The sequence below is a fragment of the Dendropsophus ebraccatus genome, chromosome 2 (genome assembly GCF_027789765.1).
Source record: "Dendropsophus ebraccatus isolate aDenEbr1 chromosome 2, aDenEbr1.pat, whole genome shotgun sequence".
Classification (NCBI taxonomy): Eukaryota; Metazoa; Chordata; class Amphibia; order Anura; family Hylidae; genus Dendropsophus; species Dendropsophus ebraccatus.
The window spans coordinates 171,214,713-171,241,631 of NC_091455.1; the positions used below are offsets into that span (position 1 = coordinate 171,214,713).

General features: G+C 39.7%; 1 protein-coding gene and 1 non-coding gene across 2 annotated transcripts in view; one reads left to right on the forward strand and one right to left on the reverse strand.

Annotated features, from left to right (window-relative positions):
* Positions 1-25,981, forward strand: part of HACL1 (2-hydroxyacyl-CoA lyase 1) — a 30,566-nt gene extending 4,585 nt beyond the window's left edge. Inside the window, exons 8-17 of the mRNA XM_069960432.1 lie at positions 1,140-1,252; positions 1,831-1,966; positions 2,946-3,051; positions 4,369-4,452; positions 5,160-5,261; positions 6,930-7,084; positions 23,952-24,110; positions 24,588-24,695; positions 24,915-25,101; positions 25,623-25,981. Of these exons, the coding sequence (XP_069816533.1) occupies positions 1,140-1,252; positions 1,831-1,966; positions 2,946-3,051; positions 4,369-4,452; positions 5,160-5,261; positions 6,930-7,084; positions 23,952-24,110; positions 24,588-24,695; positions 24,915-25,101; positions 25,623-25,655 (1,183 nt within the window). The 3' untranslated portion in view covers positions 25,656-25,981. The remainder of the gene's footprint in view (positions 1-1,139; positions 1,253-1,830; positions 1,967-2,945; positions 3,052-4,368; positions 4,453-5,159; positions 5,262-6,929; positions 7,085-23,951; positions 24,111-24,587; positions 24,696-24,914; positions 25,102-25,622) is intronic.
* Positions 10,893-11,083, reverse strand: LOC138784964 (U2 spliceosomal RNA). The gene has a single exon (XR_011361987.1). It is a non-coding gene; the product is annotated as a U2 spliceosomal RNA (small nuclear RNA).
* Positions 25,982-26,919: the final 938 nt, after the last annotated feature.

Sequence of the window (26,919 nt, forward strand, 5' to 3'; positions counted from 1 at the left end):
TGTAACAATATTGGTTGAGAAAATTGTGGAGTGGTTTTTGATGCCTTAGGTGATTACATGATTTAAGATGGTTAAGAAAACAATATATGGCCATGTTCGCACATCGTTCAACAGCGTCTGTCACATAGCAACGGACGCTCTTAAACAGCCGTCCGACGGGCTGCACTCGTTCCTGCAGCCGGCAGCCGATACCTTCCCGTTCCTGCAGCCGATACCTCTCTATTGGCTGCAGGAATGTTCTTTTTTCACAATTGATTTGCAGGCACTGTTGGGTGTGCCCGCAAATCAATTAGCCATTCACTGCAATGCAATGTACGCCGCGGCACATTGCATTGTGTGAACTGCTGCTGTTTCCGGACGCTGTTCAGTGAAATAATAACAGGCTTTATTCTAATGGGTGTGAACACAGTGGGCAGCATTGCATTGACTTCAATGCAATGCCGTCCCTGCAGTAAAGAACGGACGCTGAGGCCATTGCAATCACCGTCCGTTCTTTACAAAAAAAAAAAACAACTAGTAGTCAAGCCATGTAATAGACACCTTAAAGGGAACTAATTGGCACTATCACTATAGATCTACTGTGCAGCTCGCAGAGCATACCATCCGTGGCTGCAGCAGTAGCTTTACATAGGGGAAAAGATGTTTTATTATACAGTGCGAGGCCAGGAGAGGGGTGGCAACTAGTCATTAGAGAGGCCACTAATGGGTCTTTCTGCCTGTCAATCATCCTCGCACTGTGTGCTGACAGGCATAGAGCTGTGACTTGTCATGGGCAGCTCTTCGTCCAGGTGACTAGTTGCTGCCCCTCTCTTGGCCTTGCGCACCGTAATAAAATATATTTTTTCCCTATGTAAAGCTACTGCTGCAGACACGGCTGGTATACTCTGGGAGCTGCACAGAAGGTCTAGACTGTGCTGCTGGGAACCATATCAGCACATTTGTGCTGATTGCTGATCATTTAAAAGCGAACCAATCTGCTTGATTGGTACTGGCATTGGGCTATAACCATCATTAGTGTCTCAAGTCTGTCCATATTACACTGACTCCATTGACACTACTTCCCATGTAAAGTATTTTGCTACAGATTACATTAGTGTGCCATTAAAAGATGCATAATCATTTTTTTTCTGTACCTCAAGATTTCCAGATTGTTGTTTGCCACGTCCCATCAGCTTAGCTGACACATCAGAAATAATGAAAGCTGTTGCTGAGCTGAAAAATGCCAAGAACCCCTTGATAATAGTCGGGAAAGGTATGTGACCAGAATTTCTTTTGTAATTTCCTTCTTTATAATTTGCTTTATTCATCTTTTAATAACAACAACGATGGTGATAAAATGATTATAGTAGCAATATAGTGGAGAGTATGCCCAGTGCCACAATGCTAATAGGTAGAAGTGTGAGAGAGGTTAGATGTCCAGGAGCTGGCATAGGGCATCAGATAACACTGGTCATACACATAGTAGGGAATTAGAGTAAATCTGCTCCCTTCAAGGGAAAGTCCAGTGTTGGGCATTTTTTTTTTTTTTTTTCAAAAGAGCACAGGGTCCCACCTCGGCTGCTGACTGGCCGAGCTGGGATAACTTTCCTCACTCCTGTAACACTACTGGTTCCTGCCAGGTTCAGGGACATAATATCACTGGCCCACTGGCACTGGAAATGGCCATTGCTGGTACTTGTGGTGTTGATGATTTTTTTTTTCTTTTTTAACTACCCACCTAGAGCTAAGAGAGAAGAAGGCATTTTGCATGGACAAACTCTTGTGTACCATGTATGGGGGGCCCCCGACCCTTAAGTTTTTGCTGATTTTAGTTCCTATACTGTGTTTTAGGTGCAGCATTCTCACGTGCGGAGGACAGCATCAGAAGATTGGTGGATGAATGTGGATTGCCTTTCTTGCCCACTCCAATGGGTAAAGGAGTTGTACCTGACAATCATCCCCTTTGTGTTGCTGCAGCAAGGTCCAGGTATTTTTGGAGGATTTTGTGTCATTTAACCAATACTACTCTACTACCTATTCATATAATGCTGTACCATCTTTGTACAAGCGATGTTGGTGAGATATAAATAATTCCCATCCACATGCTGTGCAAAAATCTGAATTTTTTTTTTTTGTTGCACAAAATGCAAATCTAAGGAAGAAATTGATGTGATTAAAACTCTGCAGTTTTGGATTTTTCTGCAGATCTGCAGCATTTCTGCTATTCCCATACCGATTTTTTTTTTTTTTTGTGCAATTCTTCAAAAGGATATAGTATATAGATGCCATTTTTTAAATCTCACTTTTCTGCTAAGTGCTGTGAGTGCATAAACTCTGTGTGGGCACTTATAGTGGGCCAGCATTAGTTCTTCATCTCTCCTGGACAGTTATTTTAATGATTTAATAAATGTAATTGATTTTAATTTTGTGTACTGAAAAATTTGAGGTTTGAAAGGATTTTAAAAATTGGATACTTTTTTGGTAATTTTTTGTATTTTCTACCAACATCACTGTTATCCAGGCCATATCAGGTATTGCCATTACAAGGGCTGGTAAGAGCGCTGAGGCTAGTTACTAGATAATTTGTCTTAGAATTTAGCATTGTCCACTTGTATTGTTTCTGGTCCATGACTTTTCTTGATCATGTTATTTTAATTTAAAAAAATTGTGCAAAAAATATTTTTTTCCTTCTGTGATATACAGGGATATGCAGGCACTTGACAAAACAGACCATCCAACTTCAATATGTATCAGGAACTCTTGCAGCACTCTGATATAGGGTGAAAACAAACGTTTCTTATATCGGAGTGCTGCAAGAGTTCCTGATACATACATATATATTACAGTAAGCTGTAGACAAGGTGTAAGCAATGTACCTCTTGATATGTAATATTTTTTTTAATCTAGTCAATTGCTTTAGCTTCTTTTACTATTTTACTATTGTATTTTGTTTGCTGTTTTACCAGTGCTTTGCTGAATGCTGATGTTATTCTCTTGCTGGGTGCCAGACTAAACTGGATGTTGCACTTTGGTCTTCCACCACGATTTCGACCAGATGTAAAGATTATTCAGGTCAGAAATACACTTGTATTATGACTATGTACAAGCTGATTATAAAAATACAGGATTCTTTTCTCTGGAGAGTAATCAGAACTTTGACACGCTGTATGTGAGGGGACAGGAGAGCTGCCAATTAATTGCTGTTCTTAGATATAACTCTGGGGAGAATAAGTGCAGTGCTAAGACTCCATTATCCCTCTGCAAATCAGAAGCCATCATGGGAAATAGGCTACATTAGGAGAACCATATCAGAGGGAAATAGAAAGCAAGATGGCAGACAACGCATGCATATGGCATATAAAAAAGCTATGTACAAGGGGGCACAAAAAAGTAGCTGATTTTGGCCATTTTGGTGGCATGCACCTGGGGTAAACCCTGCTCGCCTGATTGGTGGTGGGGGACTTTAAAGGGGAGGAGGCCTCCTCCCGCACCTCAGTTATCATGGTTTGTAAGACTGACAGAGGTCTGTAATAATACTCTATGCTACTTGGGTAGTCCACAGTGAAGACATGTAGTTAGGGAATGTTGTAGCTTTCTACCAGTATGTACATGTTAGCTTTCATTATTTTAAATACTAATTTTTGCCTTAGGCTGGGTTCACACTACGTTTTTGCAATCCATTTTTTCCATCAGTTTTTTTGTAAACAAAAACAAAAACGGATGAATGTGTGCGCTTAAGTTTTGATTAGTTTTTCCATTAAATTCCGTAGTTTAAAAAAACGGATCAAATCGGACACAAATATTAGTTCCACTAAGTTTTTTAAAATGGAATTCAATGGAAAAACAGATCAAAACAGATGCACACACATGCATCCCTTTTTTCCATCCTTTTTTTTTGCAAAAAAAAAAGGATGAAAAAAACTGATTGCAAAAACGTTGTGTGAACCCAGCCTTACCTGGATTGCAAATGTGCTGCATAGTCAGTTTGGTGCCTGCTTCTAGGTTCAGATTCTTCTAAAGTGTGTGTTACCCTCTCAGCAATACATGTCAAATGTAAGGTCTGTGTGTTCAGGAGTCTACAGTTCGCTGTTGTACAAAGCCTGTTTGATTCTCCCATGTAGAGTGCCTTGTGTGTCTCTTCTTCCCTATCTACAGCTGCCCTCCATGTAAGCTGTCCGCACTCTGAGCTGCTGTGTTAGCTCTCTCTAAGCAGTAGTAAAGTGGTAGAAAAGTTTTAATAAGGACTGTTTGGGAAGTTGCTTCATTCTGTATTCACAAAACAAATCAACAAGGGAATGGTGCAAAGGTGTCTATAGCCTTTAACTTTTTTATATTACAAATTATGCTTATATAACTTGCTTGAAAATCATTATTTTTCATATCTGACAGGTTGACATTTGTGCTGAAGAGCTTGGCAATAATGTTAAACCTGTAGCAAGTCTCCTGGGAGATGTTAATGCAGTGACTCAGCAGGTAATTGAGAAGACAATGTAATGATGTGTCCCCTCTAAATTGTCACTTATCACAGCACCCACTCTTTATATTTTCAGCTATAATATTTTCTGAGTGGAAACTTTATATATTCAAGTAGATGGACTCACGCAATAGCTGTAAAATTATTTACATGTTTCCTATCAGCCATATCCATATAGATGTGTGCTGTACTGTACCTGCATAGATAAAAAGGAGGTTTTATTTTACTACTAATCGTGCCTAAAGTAAAAATGTCACATGAGCACTATTTAAAGGGAACCGGTCACCCTGGGTAGCTCCCCCCAAACACACCCCACACCTGGACAGGGCCCCGCATACATACCCGCTCCTGCGTCACCCCGGGCTTCGTTGGGTGACAGGTTCCCTTTAAATACAGAGGGTCAAGGGTAGGGAACGTTGGCTCTCCAGCTGTTGTAAAACTACAACTATCATCATGCCTGGAAAGCCAAAGCTTTATCTTTGGCAATCCAGGCATGATGGGAGTTGTAGTTTTGCAACAGCTTGAGAGCCAACTTTCCCTACCCCAGCTTTAGTTGAATGCAACCTCATACAACTACAGTAAAGGCGTGGATAGTCTCACTGCTTACATAGCTGTCTGGCCATGTGAGCAGACATAGGTCTTTGAGTTTTTGTTAAAAAATGAGTTTATTTTTCTTAAGCTAACAGCTTTTACTTTATTCCTTAAGCTTCTAGAGCAGCTTCGGAGAATGTCCTGGAAGTATCCAACCAATACTGAATGGTGGAACGTCCTCAGGAAGAAGATAAAGGCAAATGAGGAAAACTCAAAGGTAACAAAGAAAAATGCAACAGCTCACCGCAATGGCAAGATACAGACCCACTACAGACTTGAAAATAGTTAAAAGCAGTCCCCCCCAACTGCTAAAAAAAATTCCCACAAAACCAATAAGGCTTTTGGTTACCGTTTGCAAAGAGTGTAAACCACCCCACCACGATAAGGTAGCCTCATGCTCGGGGCGGACCCTACACTGTACTATGGCCTCTCCATGGCGTACAATACGCCTATGCTCTGGGCATGCAAGATCTGTCTTATACCCGCAAAAATAATTGCACCACCTGGGTGGGATAGGAGTGCACGACCAAGTAGAGGCAGCCACTCCCCCATCTGGAACACAGAAAAAAGACAAATTTGGTCAGCTCTAGCTCTAGAACACCATTCACACTAGGCAGGAGCACGTTGCTATGGCGGAAGTTGTAAACACAAAAACACAGAAAAATGCAACAGCTCAGTTCACATTATTAAAGTAACGCATGAGCATAATTTTTTTTTCATTTTGATTATCGCTCATACTTGTGAGCACAGGGCAATTTTCTAGGTTTGGCCCTGTCTGTACTTTTTTGTGACTTCAGTTTCCACCTTTAAAGTTGTAAGCCCTCGAGGGCAGGACCACACGGAGGAAGGTAAGAGACTTCTTGCGGTACAACACTGCGGGGGTCCTGATCGGTAAGTGACGGCAGCTGCTCCTGTCACTTACACTTAAATGCCACGTTTAAGCGGTTAATGACAGGCTGCAGCGCGATTGGTGCAGCCTGTCATTAACAGTGATTGCAGCCAGCCCCCACCTTCTTCATAGCCCAGGACAGACAAGCGACATTGGTACTGTCTTATTGTACATTTGTATATAGTGTATTTGAGACTTATCTTTTTGCCAACTGCTAATGATTGGTAACTAACAGTGGCTTTATCTATAAAATAAATACTCTTATTACACAGACCTATCTTGTGTTCTCATTTGACATTGCTCAATACCTTTTTCCCTGCTCGAAGGGGGTGAGTTGTGCCACTAGGGCTGGGCCTGTATTGCAGCTGCCCATATGTATTGCAGGTACCCATATGTGGTGGCCAAGCCGTGGCGACACAACCTGTTCATTTTAAGCAAGAAGGAAAGTATACTAGTGGATATTCATCTTATGATTGGCACAGGGGCCTGACCTTTGGGACCCCCACTGCTCCTAAGAATCAAGTCCTTTTTTAAGTTTTCTCTATGTATTTATACTCCTGTGCACCCAGCTGTATAGTCAACTGCAGCCGGACTCACTCAAGAGAGTGAGGGCCTGTTTACACTGAGCGAAGGTGGCGGAATTTCAAGCAGAGCCCGCGCCACGGACGCCGCTTGAAATTCCGCCTGTCCCATTGATTCAGTGTGATTTATTTTTTTTTTTTGTGCAGTGGAGGCACACAAAAAATGACATTGAATCAATGGGACAGGCGAAATTTCAAGCAGTGTCCGCGGCACAGGCTCCGCTTGAGTGTGAACAGGCCCTTAGGGCACTGCTGTACCAGACAGTCGTACATGGTCTAATGATCTTGGGGGGTTTGAATTCCAACCAATCAAAACTTTGACATGTCTGTGTGACAAAAGTTGTGTTGTTTTTTATTATTATTTTTAAAGTGACAGGGACATGTTGACTTTAATTTTTGTTTTTATTTTACATAGCAACTGGCATCGGGAAGATCTGTGCCAATGAACTACTATACTGTGTTTCGCTATGTAACGGATGCTTTACCCAATGACTGCATCATTGTGAGTGAGGGAGCTAATACAATGGACATTGGTCGCACTGTACTTCAAAACCTTCACCCACGTCACAGGTAAGTAGCCACTTTTAACACCAAAGTTCTGGTGCCAAAACTGTATGTGGTTAATTCCTAATGTATTTAATGTCAATATTTATCTTTGTAGTGCTCAGTTGTAGTTGCCAAAAATATTGCTACTCCTCATGTACACTCAGACAACTTACCTGACAGGTACTCTTCAAGCATATATGCACTAAAGAGAAGGTCTATATCAGTGTTTATGATCACACTGCCACCATGGCTCAAAGGCTCTGTCAGTAGTCCCTTCACAAATCAGATTCCCTGTAACAATATGTCCCCTTACTAATGTTAACACAATGTCATGACCAAAGTCACAATGCTACCTGTAGCCTTTTATAATGCCCCTTTCCCAAGTAATAATGTCCCATGTAGCCAGTAATATGGCCTTCTTTTAGCAAGTATCAGTGCCCCAGAAGCCATTAATAATGCCCCCAGTAGCCAGTAATAATGCTCCTAGTAGCCATTAATAATTCCCCACTAAAAATATTCCATGTAGCCAGGTATACCCAATGCAGCATGATAAGCCCTCTGTGGCCAAGTAAGTTCCTTGCAGCCCATATAAAGCTGGGGAAAGGCTGCTGACATGCTCAGAGTGGTTGGCAGGCACTGTGTGATTGAAGGATGACAGCTGGCAGGCGTGCTGGAGGAGGGCAGGCTTTGGAGCAGGTACTGCCACCTCAGGACGTTTCTTAATTCTATTTAACAATAAGAAACCTTACAGCCCAATAACAGTGCTGTATGTTGGCAGAGGCATATGATGCCACTGGGGAAGGAAGGTAGGTGGCCTCGGGAGCAGCATTAATTGGCACTTCGAGACATTACTGTACGTTGGCATTCAGCAATGTTCTGAAGCCAAAAGTGAGACAGTCTGTTTTGGGATCCGCTGGGGGGACTTTAATAAGAAATCATTTGATTGTTTATACAGCTCATTGCAGTGCTATAACTGGTGCAATAATCTGCAGATTCTCATAGTAGAGGTTAAATGAGAGCCACAGCTGCCATGTTAACCATTCAGCATGATGCAGCTGCATTATGGGGGTCCAGATTAAAGGTTTGACGCAGTGTGCACGTCTCGGAACCAAGGAAATGATGTTTGAGGCTTTGATGACTGCCATCAACAGGATTACTGTTGTTGGTCATTGGCAGTGAGTGTCTGCTGCAGACCAGCAGTATGCCAGAAGCGTCTAGTACAAGAATATCTGGCAGATAAACCCTGTCACATCTACAGTAGATATCTCCCTGCATGAAATATTAGAGAAATATACAGCATTTTCCACAGATGTCTGAGGATCCCACTGAAATCATCTTATTTTCCTAATACCTCCTTATGGGGGATGGAATACAGTTTTTGAAATAAGTAGAAAGAAAAAAAAACTCCCCAGCTTAGACATAGGCCCCGTTCCCACTGAGGAAAGGTAGCGGAATTCCGCGACGGAATTGTCAGCCGCGGAATGCCGTTAGCCTCCCGCTCATAATGGGAGTCTATGGGAGGCGCGCGCTCCTGCCCTGTCCGCGCTGAAGAATGAACATGTCCCATAGACTCCCATTATGAGCGGGAGGCTAACGGCATTCCGCGGCGGACAATTCCGTCGCGGAATTCCGCTACCTTTCCTCAGTGGGAACGGGGCCTTAGAGAGTAAAGATAATTCTGTTCCCTGCAGCAACCAGTAGAGGGCGCCTAGAAGCTTTCTGCATACTGTTCATAAGCAGTAAGTTTCTGGCATAATGTCTCTTGATATGGGCAGTGCTCTAGAACAGTGAGGGGGTTAATGTCAGATACGAAAAGAACATTAATAGGAAATTACAGGCACATTTTGTAAAAAATAATAAGCAGAACAGGAAAGAAAGGGAGAAACTTTTTATTTTTATAAAGGGTAGTAAAGGGTAGGTAAGTAAAAGTCCTAGGCTCCGTCGTCTTTTGGGAAAAGACCTTTTGGTAAAGATGAGCTGTGTCTCTACTGGTGTTGCCTTTCTCACCTTGTCTTCTCACTCCCGGCCTATTTTTTCAATATATTTGATGTTCAGGTGAGTGCTGAACCTCACGTGTCTCTTGTGGCCAGGTTTTGCCACATCACTCTGTTGTTTCAGAATCCCCCGTAGCGGCTGATGTTTCTTCTTTAGACTCTTGGAGGCTGCCACAAAGTGCATGTTCCCAGCCCTTGGCACAGAGTATTTTGGTGCCCAGAGGCTTTGCCTTTCACGTAGGGTAGGAAATGCAGTTGGTACTCTGGGGTTGTTAGGTGGTATATTTGGCCTCTCTTGGACCTGCCCCATGAACGTTTTCCGGCTTTGTGATGTTTCTCCTTTTTTCTCTGAGCTCCTATGTTGTATAAATGGCTTCTTCCTCACCAGGCTGCCGCTGCTTATCTTTGGCAGTGATGTAGATGTTTCTCTGGAAGGGCTCCTATTTGCCGTAGTCAGTGGCTGAGTTCTCTGCCATGGCACCAAAGGTAGACTCCTTATTCCTTCCCCTATCCTGGAGCTTTGGATAGGCCTCCTGAGAGTGCCTTGTACAGGCATGGTGCCTTCTGTTTACCCCCTCTACACACAGAAGGATCCAATAAACAAAAACAAAACAATAAAGAAAAAACAGAACAAACAAAAAGGCAAAAATCAGCAATACTGAATATAGGCTGCTTCCTTTACAGAAACTAAACAGTATCTGCCCAGGTGCTGGCTGAAGATTCTAAGGTCGACATAGAGATGCTGAGGTCACTGATGATGTCATCATGTTATAGCACCAGCACCAATCCTGTGTAGTTGTTTGTGCATATGTATCATGTATATGGAGAAATGTCACAGACTCTCAGGAGTCTTCTTTATTGACAGCATTGATTATTTATGCCCATATAGGATTATACAAGCAGTGATATACATACAGTACACAGGAGGGCTGGTATACGCTAGATTTCTCATCAATTTATTATACAATGTGTCATCATATAACTATATAGAACGCCACCTTACTGACCTGAGACAGCTTTGTCAGTTACATCAGGTATAACATTGGTGCCCGGGAGCTCATTGCCTCATGTTACTATTACTATTAATGTTTTTATTATTCGTCCTATTCACAGGGATGTGTTTAGTCTGTAAATTGCGGCCACCATAAGGCTAAACATGGCAGTGTGCACAGGACCTTACACATTGGCCCAGATATGCTCATTTTCCATCATCTTTATTAAGTGAATATATATCTCCCTGCATGAAATATCAGATGGGCATCTAGCAGTTCCCACAGATGCCTGAGAATCCCACTGAAATCATCTTATTACCTTCTTATAGGGGATGGAATACAGTTTTTGGAATACAGTTTTTGGAATACAGAGACCACAATCCCCATCATAGACATAAAGATGATAGATACAATTCCATCCACCTGCAGCAACCATTAGGGGGCGCCTGGAAGATTTCTGCATCCTGTTTATTTGCAGGAAGTTCCTGGGATAATGTCAGTCAGGGCGACTGGGCAGTGAAGGGGTTAATGTGAGATACAAAAACATTAACCCCTTTATGACCTGGCCCAATGAATGACCTGGTCAACTTTTTTTTTTGCATTTTGATTTTTTTCTCCCTGGCCTTCTGTAGCCCTGTAAGGGCTATATCTTCTATACACCAGTCCGATCACAACGCTAGCCACGTTTTCATAGCTTTTCTAATGTTTTACAATTTCTTTTTTTTTTACAGCAAAGTTTTTTTTCCAATAATTATTATTAAACCTGCCCTGTTGTTCACCCACAGGGATGTATGGGATGCCATTTTTTGATCTTGTTTTTATTTGTGTCTTATTCCACTATATATTTTTTTGTGCACTGAACCTGGAAGCACTGCAATACCAAGTCAATGCCTAGAGAGGACAGAGCAAGCTCTTTTTCCATCTCTCTGTTCTAAAAATCCATTTATTAAATGGTCCCCAGATAGCTGACATATTCGATATTAAACTGATATGAACAGATACTACACTTGATCTTAGCTAAAAGGCAGAGAAGCGATAGATTCATTTTGAAAAAAAAGTTTATATAATGTAACAAAATGTTTTTGTTCCTCTTTTCTTTGATGATGTTCACTATGTGGGAACAATATTGTTATATTTTATTAGATCGGATGCATGCTCCAATCTATATTTTCTTTTTATTCAAGTATTTTAAAATGTTTTATATGTATAATGGGAAAGGGGGGTGATTTTAACTTTTATTGGGGGATGAGCTTTGGCATATTATTAAAAACATTTTTTTTTACATGTTTTAAGTCCCCCTGGGGACCTATTACATGCAATCATTAGATTGCATATACTGTTCAATGCTATACCATAGCATAGCATTGATCAGTGTTATCTGCGCTCTTCTCATAGAGCCTTCCTGAGGCATGCTCCATGAGAAGATCGCTGATTTGACTACACAGAGGTAAGTTTAACTTCTCGGGCAGTCAGGGAAAAGGAACGGAATCCCAGCAAGCACACTGATCGGTAAGTGACAGGATCTGTTCCTGGCACTTACACTTAAGCGTCGCAATGACGGGCAGTCCCGGGATGGTGGGACCAAATCAAGAATGTCCCACCAGATGCCAGGCAGATGGGACCAATGTACTAAAAAAAATTCGTAGGAGACAGCACCTCTAGTGAAAAAAAATCGTAATTTTTTTTTTTATTTACATCAAGCGCGGCGTTGCGGCTGGTACTTCAGCCTTTCTCAAGCATGACATATGTACTAGACTGTGCGAATAAATACTCTAAATTGTCTTTATCAAAAATTAAATCATCATTTTATCTGTATCCACCAATGTTCTTATTAAGAAACAGCTGGTCTTCTGTTGGGGTGAATTTACTATAGTTGTTGGTCTCTGAAGTGGAGAAAATTTTTCCATGGTTCATTCATCATTTATACAAGGCTCCATCTCCTTCATGGGAAACGACCTATGTAGGTGAAGATATGCTGTCTCTACTGCTGAGTAACCAGTATACAATTACATTGTGTTAATAGTTTATTACAATAACGCTGATATGTTTTTATAAGCTTTGTGCAAAAACTGTTTTTTTTTGTAATAGTGATGTTTAAAAGGGTACTTTCAAATCAACTGGTTTCAGAAAGTTATATAGTTTTGTAAATCACTTCTGTTAAAAAATCTTAAAGTGTCACTGTCGTTAAAATTTTTATTGCAGAAATCAATAGTACAGGCGATTTTAAGAAACTTTGTAATTGGTTTTATTAGCCAAAAAAATGAATTTTTATTATGAAAAAGCAGTTTGAAGCTCTCCCCCTGTCTTTATTGTTTTCCTATGGAGAGAGAAAGCAAAAGCAGCAAAACAGGACAACAAAGAGTTAATTTACATTCAGCTCTCAGCTGCCGCTAATCTCGCTTCTTCCCCCTCCCCCCTCCCCTCTTCATAGACCAGACAGATCCGAGTGATGAAAAAACAGTCCAGATTTTCTGATTCTGAGGAGTGGATGACAGAAAGGAAAGGAGGGGGGGGGGCTGGGAAAAGGCTTTTTACATGCAGATAATGGCATATTTGGCTAATAAACCCTATTACAAACTTTCTTAAAATCGCCTGGACTATTGATTTCTGCAAAAAAAAATTTAACGACAGTGACACTTTAAGCCTTTCAGTACCTATCAGCCGCTGTTTGTCCTGTAGGAAGTGATGTTTTCTTTTCAGTCTGACACAGTGCTCTCTGCTGCCACCTCTGTCAGAGACAGAAACTTTCCAGAGAAGGAGATGTTTTCTATGGGGATTTGACACTGCTCTGGAAAGTTCCTGTCTCGGATGGAGGTAGCAGCAGAGAGCACTGCATGAGACTGGGAAGAATACACCACTTTCTGCAGGACATACAGCAGATGATAATTAGTGGAAGACTGGAGATTTGTAAATCTTTATAACTTTTTGAAACCAGTTGAATTGAGAGATTTTTTTTTTCTTGCTGGACAACCCCTTTAATATCAATAAAGTTGTACGCCAATGAAAGAGGGAACCTTCCCAGCTTTAAATAACAAATCAAGTCACACAATATATACTATCGCCAAAAAAAGCAAACACAGAAACACATTTATATTCAAAATTGCTCTGTATTTTATTTTTTTTAAAATGTTAAAATTAATCAAATATAGAGAAATATACAGATTTATTAGATGTCTACTCTTGAACCTAGGAAAAAAAGCACAAGGCAACAACAGAAGGGAGGGGGCTAAAAGAGAAGAAAGATTAAAATATATAGAGAAAGAGACACACAAACAATTGTAATATTTCTAACAATATACTGTGACAGATACAAAGGTAAGTATGTAAAAGAGAAGAAAAGGACCCCCCTTATATTCATAAGATACATAGACTATACTTAAACTTAATAAAACTTGCTACTAATCCACATTAAAAACACAAAACTCAGAACACAGAACTGTACAATATTATATATACCAGCATGTATGGGCATAAACCATACACAAATACGTTTATGCACAGGCATACATAATGCACAGTGGAGCAGCAATACATACTCACAGAAGGGCAGTGTAACTATTCATTTCATTAAATCTCTTTGAAGCAAGGGTTCACAGTTTTTCTATCCACTCGCTCAATCATTTATTCCATTCATTTTCTCCTATTAAAAAATCTCAAGTTTTCCAGTACTTATCAGCTGATGCATGTCCTGCAAAAAAAGTGGTATTATTTCCAGTATGAAGAGCAGGAGAGGTTTTCTATGAGGATTTCCTACTGCTCTGGACAGCTCCTGACATGGAAAGAAGTGGCAGCAGAGAGCACTGTGTCCAACTGGAAAGAAAGTACATACAGCAGCTGACAAATTTGAGATTTTTTTTAATAGAATTAAATTTCAAATCTCTGGAACTTTCTGGCATTGGTTAATTTGAAATAAACATTTTTTGCTGAACTACCCCTTTAAAGTGTCGAGCCAATGTTTTTCTTCATGGAATCACATCAATCCGTTTGACCGTAACAATGTTAAACATGTGTTGCTTTACACATCCTCATAGTTCTGTATTGGTCATGCCAATACATATATTGTTGCAGGGACATGTGGCATCATGTACCACCCCGACTGTAACCACAATAAATTTTGTGAGTAATATGCATTGTCAAAAATGTTTGTGCACACAAGTCCGTAAAGGAGAAGTCCGGCGAACATTTTTATTGAAGTATTGTATTGCCCCCCAAAAGTTACACAAATCAACAACATACACTTATTACAGGAAATGCTTATAAAGTGCTTTTTTCCCTGCACTTACTACTGCATCAAGGCTTCACTTCCTGGATAACATGGTGATGTCACGACCCGACTCCCAGAGCTGTGCGGGCTGTGGCTGCTGGAGAGAATGATGGCAGAGGGATGCTCAGTGTCCCTCCAGTGCCCTGTGTCCCTCAGTGTCCCCCTGCCACCATCCTCTTCAGCAGCCACAGCCCGCACAGCTCTCGGAGTCTGGTCGTGACATCACCATTTTATCCAGGAAGTGAAGCCTTGATGCAGTAGTAAGTGCAGGGAAAAAAGCAATTTATAAGCATTTCCCGTAATAAGTGTATATTGGGGATCTGTATAACTTTTGGGGGGCAATACAATATTTTAATAAAAAATTTTGCCGGACTTCTCCTTTAAGTCATTTGCCTGTTCAAAAAAAAAATGTCATTAGAACATAACCTGCTTGTAGGTATTGACCAACAGGGATATTTATAATTATAAATGTTGAGGGTGTACAGACTTGGCATGTAGGGTGGTATTAGCTAATGTCCTTACGAAAAAGATCAGTGGGGATATAACCTTGCTCACCAACTTGAATTTGGATATCCAGGAAGTCAATCTTTTCTCTTCCTACCTTGTGTTACAACAGTTCGTTTTGATTAAGAGAAGTTAAACACTTTAGAACCCTTCCAAACCATCCAAATGTCATTTATATAGCATCCCTAAAAGATTACATTCAGGGTTCCATAAAAAGATATTTCTCTCCCACAGACCCAGGAACAAATAACCATATTATAGTGCACAAGACGCCCCCATTGCTGTACCCTGGAGCAGTAGGTAGAAATAAATAAGTTATGAATCAAACATAAATAAGTTATTCATCAAACTTAAAATCCTTGACAAGAAAATTACATAGCTCTTCATCCAAGTTAGAAAAAAACTCACCACATTGTGTCTGTCCTCATGTTTTATCGATGCATAAAGCAATTCAACATCCACAAGTCACAAACATCATATTGTTTTCAAGATGCAGGCCATCCAGTTTTCTAAGTACATCATTGGTATCTATGAAAAGGTCTCCACTATGGGAAGAAGAAAAAAAGTCAATTAACTTACTTAAAGGTTCACACAAACTATTTGAACCAGGAACAGTTGACCTACCTGGTGGACTTCTGTCATTTTTGTGTTGTGATCATTCTAACATCACAATTTAGACACACACTTTTTTTTTAAAGGCATAGTACATCCTGTGATATGAGGTTGAAAAACACAGCCTTTGATGATATTTATAAAAAAAAAAAATATTTGATTACTTGGTGCTATAACTGCTATATTAATCTGTAAAATTGGAATCTGTTAAAATAAGAGCCACAGTAGGAGCCACAGCTTCTATGGTACCAGAGCAGCATCATGCAGTTGCATTGTGGGGTTGCAGACTGAAGGTTTGACACCTAGATGAAAAATAAAATCCCCATTATAGACATAAAGATAAAGATAATTCTGTTCCCTGCAGCAACCAGTAGAGGGCGCCTGGAAGCTTTCTGCATACTGTTTATAAGCAGGAAGTTTCTGGCATAATGCCAATTGCCCTAAGCATGGTCTAGGGCAGTGAGGGGTTAAAGTCAGATACTAAAAACATTAATAGGAAATTACAGGCAAACATTGTAAACAATAATAAGCAGAACAGGGAAAAAAGGGCAAACTTTTGTTATTTTTTTTTTTTTTAATATTTGGTAGTAAAAGTCCTAGGCACCATCTTCTTTTGGGAAAAGACTTTGTGGTTAGGATGAGCTGTGTCTCTATTGTGTTTCCTCACTTTGGGCCTATTTTCTCAATATATTTATTATTAAGACCTCACACGTCTTTTGTGGCTAGGTTTTGCCATATCAGTCTATTGTTTAAGAATACCTGGTATTGCCTTTTATTCTGTCTTCCTTACATTTCTTCCTGGCACTCTTGGAGGCTGCCAGTGAGTTCCTGTTCCTAGCCCTTGACACACAGTATTTTAGGGCACCTGAGGCTCGGCCTTTCGTGCAGGACAGGAAAGGTCATGTTTTCTCTACTGATACAGTTGTTGTTCTGGTATTTTTAGATAACCTATTAGGCCTTTGTCTGATGTGCCCCATGGACACTGGCTGTACGCTGTTCCTCCTTTACTCTCCAGCTCCTATCATGTATAAGGGGCTACTCTCTCACCTTATTGCTGTCTCACACTAAGGTGCAGCAGTTTATCTTTGGAAGTGGAGTAGTAGTTAAGAGAAGAACAAATTGCCCATCTAAACAAAGCGTAGCGCAAGTGGCTTTTCACCCGCCTGCCTTTCAACTCTGTTCTGTTCCCTGCCTCTTCTCCCCAGCTGTGGGGAAAAGCTGGCTCCAGTCCTGGGAAACTTCTCTCACTTTCCCAGGACTGGATCCAGCCTTTCCTGACACCTGGGGAGGAGTAAAAGGGAGCGGAACAGAGTGAGCGCTACATTTCGTTTAGATGGGCGATTTGCTCATCTCTCGTTTTTTTCCTTGAGGCACTCTTATCTGTCATAGTTAGTGGCTGAGTATTCTTCATTGGCACCAAGCGTGTATTTCCCTGGCAAACATTTGCACTCATTATTTCCCCTCCTATCCTTGAGCTTAGGATAGGCTTCCTGACTGGCACTGTATTACCTCCAGTGGCTTCTGGTTTCAGGTTCATAGGCCTTTTAGGTTGTGTGGTTAATTTGCCCATCTTTTCTCTGATGATGCCTTGTGCAAGCATGCCTCCTTCCTTTACCTGGTCTACATAGTACCTAGGTCAAAAATCAATAGATCAAAAATAAAACAAACTAGTAAAAATCAGCAATACTGAATATACCTCCTTCCCTGAGAGAAACTAAACAGTATCTGCAGAAATGCTGTATGAAGATTCTAAAGCTCATCACTGATGTCATAATGACACCAGCACCAATCTTGAGTATTTGTGAGGGTATATGTATCATGTGGATGGAAAGAATGTCACAGTGAATATCAATCATGCTCTTTATTTTCAGCATTGATTATTCATTCCTATATGGGTTTATTCAAGCAGTGAGACACATACAGTACACAGGAGGGCTTGTATACCCTAAAAATCTCATCAGTTCACTATACAATCAATGTGTCATCATATAACTATATATACCCTGCTGAACTGAAACAGCTTTGTCAGTTAGGTCGGGTATAACACTGGGGCTTAGGAGCTCACTGCATCATATTACTATAATTATTATTAATCTCAGTCACAGGGATGTGTTCAGCTTTTGAAATGCGGTCACTATAAGACTGAACATTGCAGTGTGCACAGGGTTTTACACATAGGCGCAGATTTACTCATTTTACATCATGTTTAGCTTAAGTGAATATATATCTTCCTGCATGAAATAACAGTAAAGCATTTATCAGTTCCCAAGGTTGCCTTAGGATCCCACTGAAATCATCTTAAATTCTAAATACATCCTGAAAAGGGTTGAAAAACAGTTTTTGTGATAGAGATCGCAATCCCCAGCATAGACATAAAGATGAAAGATACAATTCTATCCACCTGCAGCAACCAGTAGAGGGCGCCTAGAAGCCTTCTGCATACTGTTTATAATCAGTCGCCCTGGGCAGTGGTCTAGGGTAGAGAGAGGATAAATGTTAGATACAAAAACATTAAAAGGAAATTACAGGCGAATTGTGACCATAAACACTAATAAGTAGAACAACAAGGGGAAAAAAAAAACAGTTATTTTATTTATTTAGTTATTACCTATTGTGTGTTGCCTTCCTGGATATAGAAACACTACAAATTGATGCACTAAGACTTGTGTCTGGGTCAGTCAGTGGACTACTGCACAAAACTGCAGAGTGGCGAGCTCAGTGCCAGCCAGGGGTATCTGTAGATCTGATGCTGGACTTGGATGTTCCTCTTCCCAAACAAGGTACATTACATATGTGTAGTATAGCGTCACAAGAGCGTCTCCTCCGGAACCTAGGGAAAAAGCACAAGGCAACAACAAAAGGGAAGGGTGGGAAAGATGGAAAAGGCAGGAAATTAAAAAAGAGAAGAAGAAAAAAGATAGACGTTAAAAGGGAGAAAAAGGAAAATAGGGCCAAAAGGGAGAGGGGGAGGAAAGGCCAGAAAGACAGATGAAAAATAGAGAGATAAAAATAGAGAGAAAAGATAAGAGACACAAATTATTATTGTAGTATTAAGAGCAATATAAAAGACAGATACAAAGGTAACTAAGTACTGTATTTTTTTTTTTTTTTTTAAAGAAAACATTCACAATATGTAATATGCATAGACTATTCTAAAACGTCATTAAAATTGCAGCTAAACCACATCAAAAACACAGAACTGTACAATTGTCGACTTCTTATTTCCACGAGTATCCTTGAGCTGAGAGTAGGTTTAATATGAGATACAAAAACATTTGTGTCCATTAACAAAAATTAGCAGAACAGGAAAGCAAAAGACAAGCTGTTTTTGTTTTTTGTTTTTTTTGTTTTTTTGCTTTTTTAATAATGGGTAAAAGTCTTAAGCAATTAACAGATAGATGAGTTAGTAACACTATATCTCTTACCTTGTTGTCTTCTCTTCTGCTCAGTCCAGGCCTATTTTTCTATATATTTTTCTATATATTTTATATTGAGATGTGTGCTGTATCTCACATCTTTTACAGGAATGTTTTGCTAAATCAGTTGTTTTTTTAAGGATACCATGTATTGGCCGTGCTTCTCTCTTCCTACCATTATTGCTGGCAGACTTGGAGGCTAGTGGGTTTATCTTCCTAGGGGGCACATAATATTTTAGGGCACAGAGGCTCTGTCTTTCACATAGAAAAGGTAATCTTTTATCAGCAGGCACCTCATTCCATCTTTTTCAAATGTGATGTGATGCTGTACTTCTCGACTTTGGGACAGTTGATATTCTGATGGTATTAGATGGTATATTAGGTCTCTGCCTGACTTGCCCCATAAAAGCTGTCTGGCTGTGCGATGTTCCTCTTTTCCTCTCTTAGATATATAAAGGGCTTCTCTCTCACTTTACTGTAATCTGCCACCAAGCAGCTCTTTTTGATCTTCAGCAGTGGAGTCATTGTTGCCCTGGAGGCGTTCCTGTCTGCCGCAGTCAGTTGCTTGGTCTTCTCTTCTGAAACCAAGGGTGGTTCTTCTTGGTGACGATTCCTTGATTCGGCCCATATCCTGGTGCTCAGAATAGGCTTTCTGACCAGCACTGTGTTGTCTCTATTAACTTCGTTTCTGTAAACCATTAAGTTGGCTTTTGGTTTTAAGTCCATGTCCATTTTTACACTAAGGATGCCTTGTACTGGCATGGCTCCTGCTTTTACCCCTTTTACATAGAGAAGGGTCCAAAGGATAAAAAAACAAATAAACCAAGCAAAAATCATCTGCTATATGGAAAATAGTTGCTTCCCTGAGAGAAATTAAACAGTATCTGCACAAGTGCTGGATAAAGATTCTAAGGCTGACATAAGGATACTGTGAGGTCACTGATGTCATAAGGGCATCTTCATGGGAATTAATGCATGGAGTTGGATGTCTCAAGACCGTCTCCTCTGAAACCTAAAAAAAAAAAATCACAAGGTAACAGCAAGAGGGAAAGGATGGAGGGGGGGGGGTGAAAGTAGAGGGGAAATTAAAGGGCAGAAAAGAAGAAGAAGAAGAAAAGGGGAATAAGAGGGAAAGAAAAAGAAGGGTGAAAGTGAGAGGGAGAGAAAAGGCAAAGAAAAAGAAAGTGGAGAAAGACAAAAATAGAGAAAGAAAGACAAAAAAATTGTTGTGATATTAATAACAATATAAACTTGACATATATGATGGTTTGTATGTATATGATTAAAAACCAAAAAATCCCCCCCCCTTACTTTTACAATATATAATAGACTAGACTGCTAAAATTTAATAAAAACTTGCAATTAAACCCCATTAAAAGCATACAACTCAGAAAAGTACAATATTACATATATATATATATATATATATATATATATATATATATATATATATATCAGCATGTTTTATCCAGACGCATGGGCCCAAACTATATACCCATGCATTTATGCACAAGCACATATAACGCACAGTGGAGCAGCAATACATACTCACAGAAAAGCAGTGTAACTATTCATTTCATTAAATCCCATTAGAGCAAGGGTTCCCAGGTTTGCAATCAAGATACATTCCCATTTTTCCAATTGTTTTTTTTTTTCCATTCTCCACCATGTAGTCCAGCATACACTCGGTCAATGCCTTGTACCTTGAGAAGAGAGGCAACACAATTATGAACCATTTTAAAGTGTTTTGTTGATGGAATCACATCAATCCGTTTGATCTTGTTGCAGGGACTGGTGGCATAATGACCCACCCCCACTATACAACATTCAATTCTGTGATTAATATGCATGTGCAATATGTATGTGTATTTGCACATGCCACACAATGCCTAAATAAATAACAGCCCCATATGGGACTTTACCCCCAAAATGAGTTAGTGTCATAACCCTATGGTAACTATGTACATACCAAGTTCTTCACACTCTGATATGTAGTTGAAAGGTTAGGTGGTAATACTGATGATCACGTCTCATCACTAAAACGTATGAGCCAGTATTTCTAAATGACTGATGTCACTTTGCTGGTCCGTGAGTTAAAGTTGGTAGTCATTATCTACTGTGATTTTTCTGTCTTGTTCTGTGGTTTTGGTTGTAGTAACTGAACTCCTCTACTTTCCTTAGCATGTTGGTTTGCTTGTCTGATGTTTGGATTGCTATATCCTTGTTGCTGAAAAAGTTCCTTTAAGTCATGTGCCTGTTCAAAATAAATGTCATCAGAACATAACCTGCCCAACTTGGCATGTAGGATAGTATTGGCCAATGTGCCCGTATGAAAAAGATCAGTGGAGACGTAACCTTGCTAGTCAACTTGAATTGAGATATCTAGGAAGTAGATCATTTCTTTCCAAACCCTGTTTATCTTTTTAATATCAAGTTGGCTCTGATAAGAGAAGTTATATATTTCTCTTAATTCTTCATCAGAACTAAGCCAAACCATGTGGATGTCATCTATGTAGCATCCCTAAAAGACTCAATCCCAGGGTCCGGTACAGAGTCTGATATTTATATATAAAAGATATTTCTCTCCCACGGCCCCAGGAACAGATTAGCATATGAGGGCACACAGAACACCCCCATTGCTGTACCCTGGAGCTGTAGGTAGAAGGTCTCTTTGAATATAATGAAGTTATGCATCAAACCCTTGCCAAAAAAAAAAACATAGATCGTCATCCAAGTTAGAAAGAAAAAAATTCACTTCGTCGATTCCATCCTCATGTCTTATATCTTAAATTACAAATCTCATATTGTTTTCAAGATGCAGGCCATCCAGTTTTCTAAGTACATCATTGGTATCCATGGTAAGGTCCGCTAACGTCCCCTGTGGGGAGAAGAAAAAAGTTTATTATTTTGCTTAAAGGTTCACACAAACTATTTAACTGGTGGACTTTTTAGTTTTTTTTAGGTAATGGGTAGATCGTCACAATCATGGGATTAGTAGGTACCAATGACTCACTGTTTTTCTGTGATAATACCGCTCTCCTGAGCTGTAGCTAAAATCTGGATCAGTTCCCCTTTAAATTTCATCAAAGGGTTAAAAGTTTGCCATTTCTAACAGTCTGTTCTTAATTGTTGGAACATCTCTTTCACATACATAGTTACCGGCCATAATGCAACGTTTCCCCCTTTGTCCGAAGGGTAGAAGACATCCTTCTACTTCTGCAGTCCTCTCAAGGTCTTATGTTGCATCACACTTGGGTTGTCATATTTCCTTGTCTAGCAAAAAGATCAATCTCTAGAAATAAGTATAATTGTGAGGATTTATTTGAATTTTAATAAATTCCCTGAATAATTACTTTTTTATTAGGGGGTTCTTGTTCACCTAAAAAATCTATAAATGCATATACAGCCTCTCGATCCTCTCCAGTCCGTTCCATATGTGAGATATCGTCACTGTTCTTTCTTGCAAAGATTTTTTTGAAAGCCAATTTCCAAGCAAAGAGTTGCAGGCCTTTTACTATAGAAAAGAAATCACATTTAGTAGAGGGGTGAAATGAGAATTTCAAACTGAGATCCTTAATCTGAGCAGGTGAGAGAACATGAGTAGAAAGATTAACCATCTTAGTATTTGCCATATGAAGCACGGACGTTCATCCATTACCATTGTCCTTGTACCATACCATTGGTATAAAGTGAATATGTCTTTTTACAGTCCTTGGTGAGTGGTGCTTTCGTTTAATTTCTTTTCATTTACAATTTTATCTATATATTTAAAAAGGTTATCCAACGTTAGTAAAACATGGCAACTTTCTTCCAGAGACAGCACCACTCTTGTCTCCAGTTCAGCTGTGTTTTGCAATTAAGCTCCATTTACTTTAATTGAACTGAGTTGCAAAACCTGCACCCAAACTGGAGACAATAGTGGTGCTGTCTCTGGAAGAAAGTGGCCATGTTTTACTGTCACTGGATAATGCCTTTAATCCTGACATGGATTAAATCTTGCGTGTCTTTTGGAGCAGGGTTTTGCCACATCAGTCATTTATTTAGGTGTACGATATATTGGCTGTGCTCCTTCCTTTCTTCCTCCTTTCCTTCCCTTCCCTCCCTAAGTTTATGTTGCCAGCCCTCATTTTCTCGGTTCATAACATTTCGGGACACAGAGGCTCTGTCTTTCATGCAGTAAAGGAATTTTTTTTTTCTTTGATAACACCCGATTCCCATGTTGCAATTTTGATGCATTCTGTCGTAGGGTATGTTCACACTGAGCAAATACAGCATAATCCTGCTGTGCTCAGTGTCCCGCTGAGGCAAAGAGAGGGCGCATGCTCCTCCGCTGCCGCCACTCTCCGCTCAAAGAAGTGACATTGAGATGACATGACACACTGAGGCAGTCGTAATTCTGCCTTAATGTGAACATACCCCTGCTGTTGGGTTTTGGGACAGTTGATATATTGGTCTGTTTGTCCTGCCGCATGAGAACTGTCTTGTTGTGCACTGTTCCTCCTTTACTCTCCCAGCTTCTATGATATATAAAGGGCTTATTTCTCACCTTATGGAAATCTCCCAATAACCTTCAGCTTTAATCTTTGGCAGTAGAGTCGTTGTTGTTGTCCCGGAGGCACTCCTATCTGCCTTATTCAATGGCTCCTCCATAGTGGCACCAAGGTTGGATTTTTCCAATGACTACTTCTTATTTACACTCCTATTCTTGAGCTTAGAATAGGCTCCCTGACTGGCATAGGTTCATTTGTTATTTAGGGTGTGCAGTTGAGTTGCCCATCTTTCCAGTGAGAATGCTTTCTGCGGGCATGGCTTGGTTTTTTTTACCCCCTCTACATAAAGAAGGGTCCAATGATCAAAAGAAAAACAATAAAACAAAAACAAACCACAATCTGCAACACAGGGAATAGTTGTTTCTAGGATTGGTTACTGACAATTTCACAGGACAACAGCTAGTTTATTTTCGTACAGTGACCTCCTAAACAAAACAAGTGTGCTCATGAATTTTTTTTATGTTTTGTTGTTTTAGCTCAGATATTACTATGCAGTACTTTCATTCAATACTGTTTTCCATATCATGTTAAAAGCATAGATTTACTATTTTTCTAACAGGTTAGATGCCGGCACTTTTGGGACAATGGGTGTCGGTCTGGGATTTGCCATAGCGGCAGCCATGGTTGTAAAAGATGAGGCCCCAGAAAAGCGTGTTGTTTGTGTGGAAGGGGATAGTGCATTCGGCTTTTCGGGTATGGAGGTTGAAACAATGTGCAGGTGAGACTCTGATGCTATCTCTTTATATGTTATTGTATTGGTAATGCTTACACAAAGTGATTATAATATGGAGCAAAAGACTATATGGAATATAAAGCAATATCAACCAAATATATTACTTTAACATGCTTTTATCTATTTGGAGAACTGTATTGCTAATACGCTACACCTCATAAACCTGGAAAGGGCCGAGTGCTGTACTCAGCTTTTTCCAGCTGCTACATAGAAAAGGAATAGAGCTGCGGGTCACGTGTCCATAAAATAACAAAGCAGTCGGGGATCGATACGGAGATCACAGAGGGGTATGGATGTTGGACCCACGCAATCTCTCACTTACCTCCTACCCTGTGGATAGGGAACAAGTTAGTTTAAGGTGGACAACCTCTTTAATTTTTTTTCCTTGGGCGGCCCCTGTCACACCGGTACATTTTCTCATTTTAACATATGATGATAAATATATACTTTGTATTTTTCTAGATACAACCTTCCTATAGTAATAATTGTGGTTAATAACAATGGAATTTATAGTGGATTTGATGAAGACTCTTGGGCTAACATGTTACAGGCTGGGGATCCAGCTTCTATGTAAGTAATACTATTTGCTTTTTATTTCTAGTTTTAAAAATGACACAGTGTAGTGTAATAACACGGTGCAATTTCATATCTATGTGGATTTAGAGGTACACTTTAATTTTGGTACATACCTATTTCTATAACTAAGGACCTTGCTTATGGAAGGTTTTTTTCTATAGATTAGTTATATGTACCGTTATTTGTTAGTCATAGTTTAGTGTTTTCTTTTAGAGCACCTCCTGTTTCTCTGAAGCCAAATGCTCGCTATGAGCAGGTAATGATGGCCTTCGGTGGGAAAGGATACTTTGTGAATACTCCTGAAGAGCTGCAGCAAGCGCTTAATTCCAGCTTCTCCGATAAGAATGTGCCTTCTCTCATCAATGTCATGATAGATCCACAGTCTGACCGCAAGACGCAGGTAATTTTTTGGAATATCTCTGTTTAATCGGGTCTGTTCACCAGGCATCCAGTTTAGGTTGAACATAATGGCTGTAATGTACTTTGGCACATGTAATAAAGTTAAGAAATGCAACAGAATTGGTTTTCAGTGTTTTAAAGGGGTACTCCTGCAAAAAAAAAAAAAAACTGGTGTCAGAAAGTTTTGTACAGATTTTTGAATTTACTTCTATTTAAAAATCTCAAATCTTCCATTACTTATTAGCTGCTGTATGTCCTACAGGTATATTCTTTCCAGTCTGACAAAGTGCTCCCTGCTGCCACCTCTGTCCGAGACAGGAACTGTCCAGAGCAGTAGCAAATCCCCATAGAATACACCACTTCCTGCAGGACATACAGCAGCTGATACAGTACTGGAAGGCTTAAGATGTTTAAATAGAAGTAAATAAAAAATCTGTATATCTTTCTGTTGCCAGTTGTTTTAAATAAAATGGAAGAAAACATTGTGAATGTTATTGAATCATTCTGTTTTGTTCTCATCAGGAATTTCCTTGGCTGACCCGTTCCAATCTGTGATTGGCTGCATATTAAGAACCTGTGATTGTCCGTCTGAATCAGATTACAGAGCAATGGCAATAATTCAAACTGAATGTATGAACACTTGTAATAATTACATTTCTGTAATGTACCGATTAAAAAAAATTCTGAAGAGGACTCCTACTGCATGATCTGCTTCATGATGACTCCATTTATTGCTAGCACTAAAAGTAATAATGGAGTACTTTAAAGTAATTTATAATATTAAATAAAATTTATACATGTATGTATTAGAACAATATTTTAATTGGAATACACTTTATATGGGCCAAGACAGACACTAATAAAGTCTTTGTTATAATAAAGGCATGCTTCATTTTCTAGTCTAAATTTTAAAAGATTATGTTGCTATAGTCTTGTGTACCAACATCTTAACAACTGATGAGGGGGCAGTATATGATGGGCACAGACCATGTCTTTCCTGCACCTTCATTGTAATATGCATTACTGATAGATATTGTCTTATGGTTCACATTGTAAGACTAGAGTTATAGTTAACAAGAAGGTTGGTGAGTAATTAACCCCTTTCCGACCACCTGATGTAAATATACAGTAGCTAGCATTGAAGGTATTACTTCCCCAGGTGATCACAGGACTCTTGCACTTTAGTGCTCTGGCCATGCCTCTATGACATCTCAGAGTCACAATAAAAAGCATTTTTTTAGACAATTGCCGCCTCATACAACTACACTCAGTACCTGGCCAAGTCCGAATACGGCATACATAATTTCTGGTAAAAAATTTTTTATTCAAATAGTGAATAGTTTGAATTCTGAAGCATTTGAAAACCGAGGTACCACTGTAGAATCACCCGCAATAAAACAAAAATCAGGCGTATTTGATGTCAGCATGCCAAATCCTTCTGGAAGAAAAGCAGTGCCAGGGTATCCCCCTTTGTAAATAGACATGTACACCCAGCCAATCTGAATGAGCATGTTTATGGAGGAGATGGCTGTCATTTTAGTAATTGTTTGATTGACTATTGTATCTGTATCTAAATATGGTGGGAATATTTAGATTTTTTTTTTGTAAAGGTAAAGCACTATGACAGGGTGTCCACTAGAGGTCAGCATAACCAAATATTTTTAACCGATATGCCATCATATAGTTTTCCAGCTAAATGTATTTTATTGTTCATTTTTAGAAAAAATTTGAACGCTATATATGACTGATTGGACCAGCTTTAACATTTAGCATTGTAAGGAGAATTGAGAATTAAAACCTTCCTAGCACATAAGCAGAA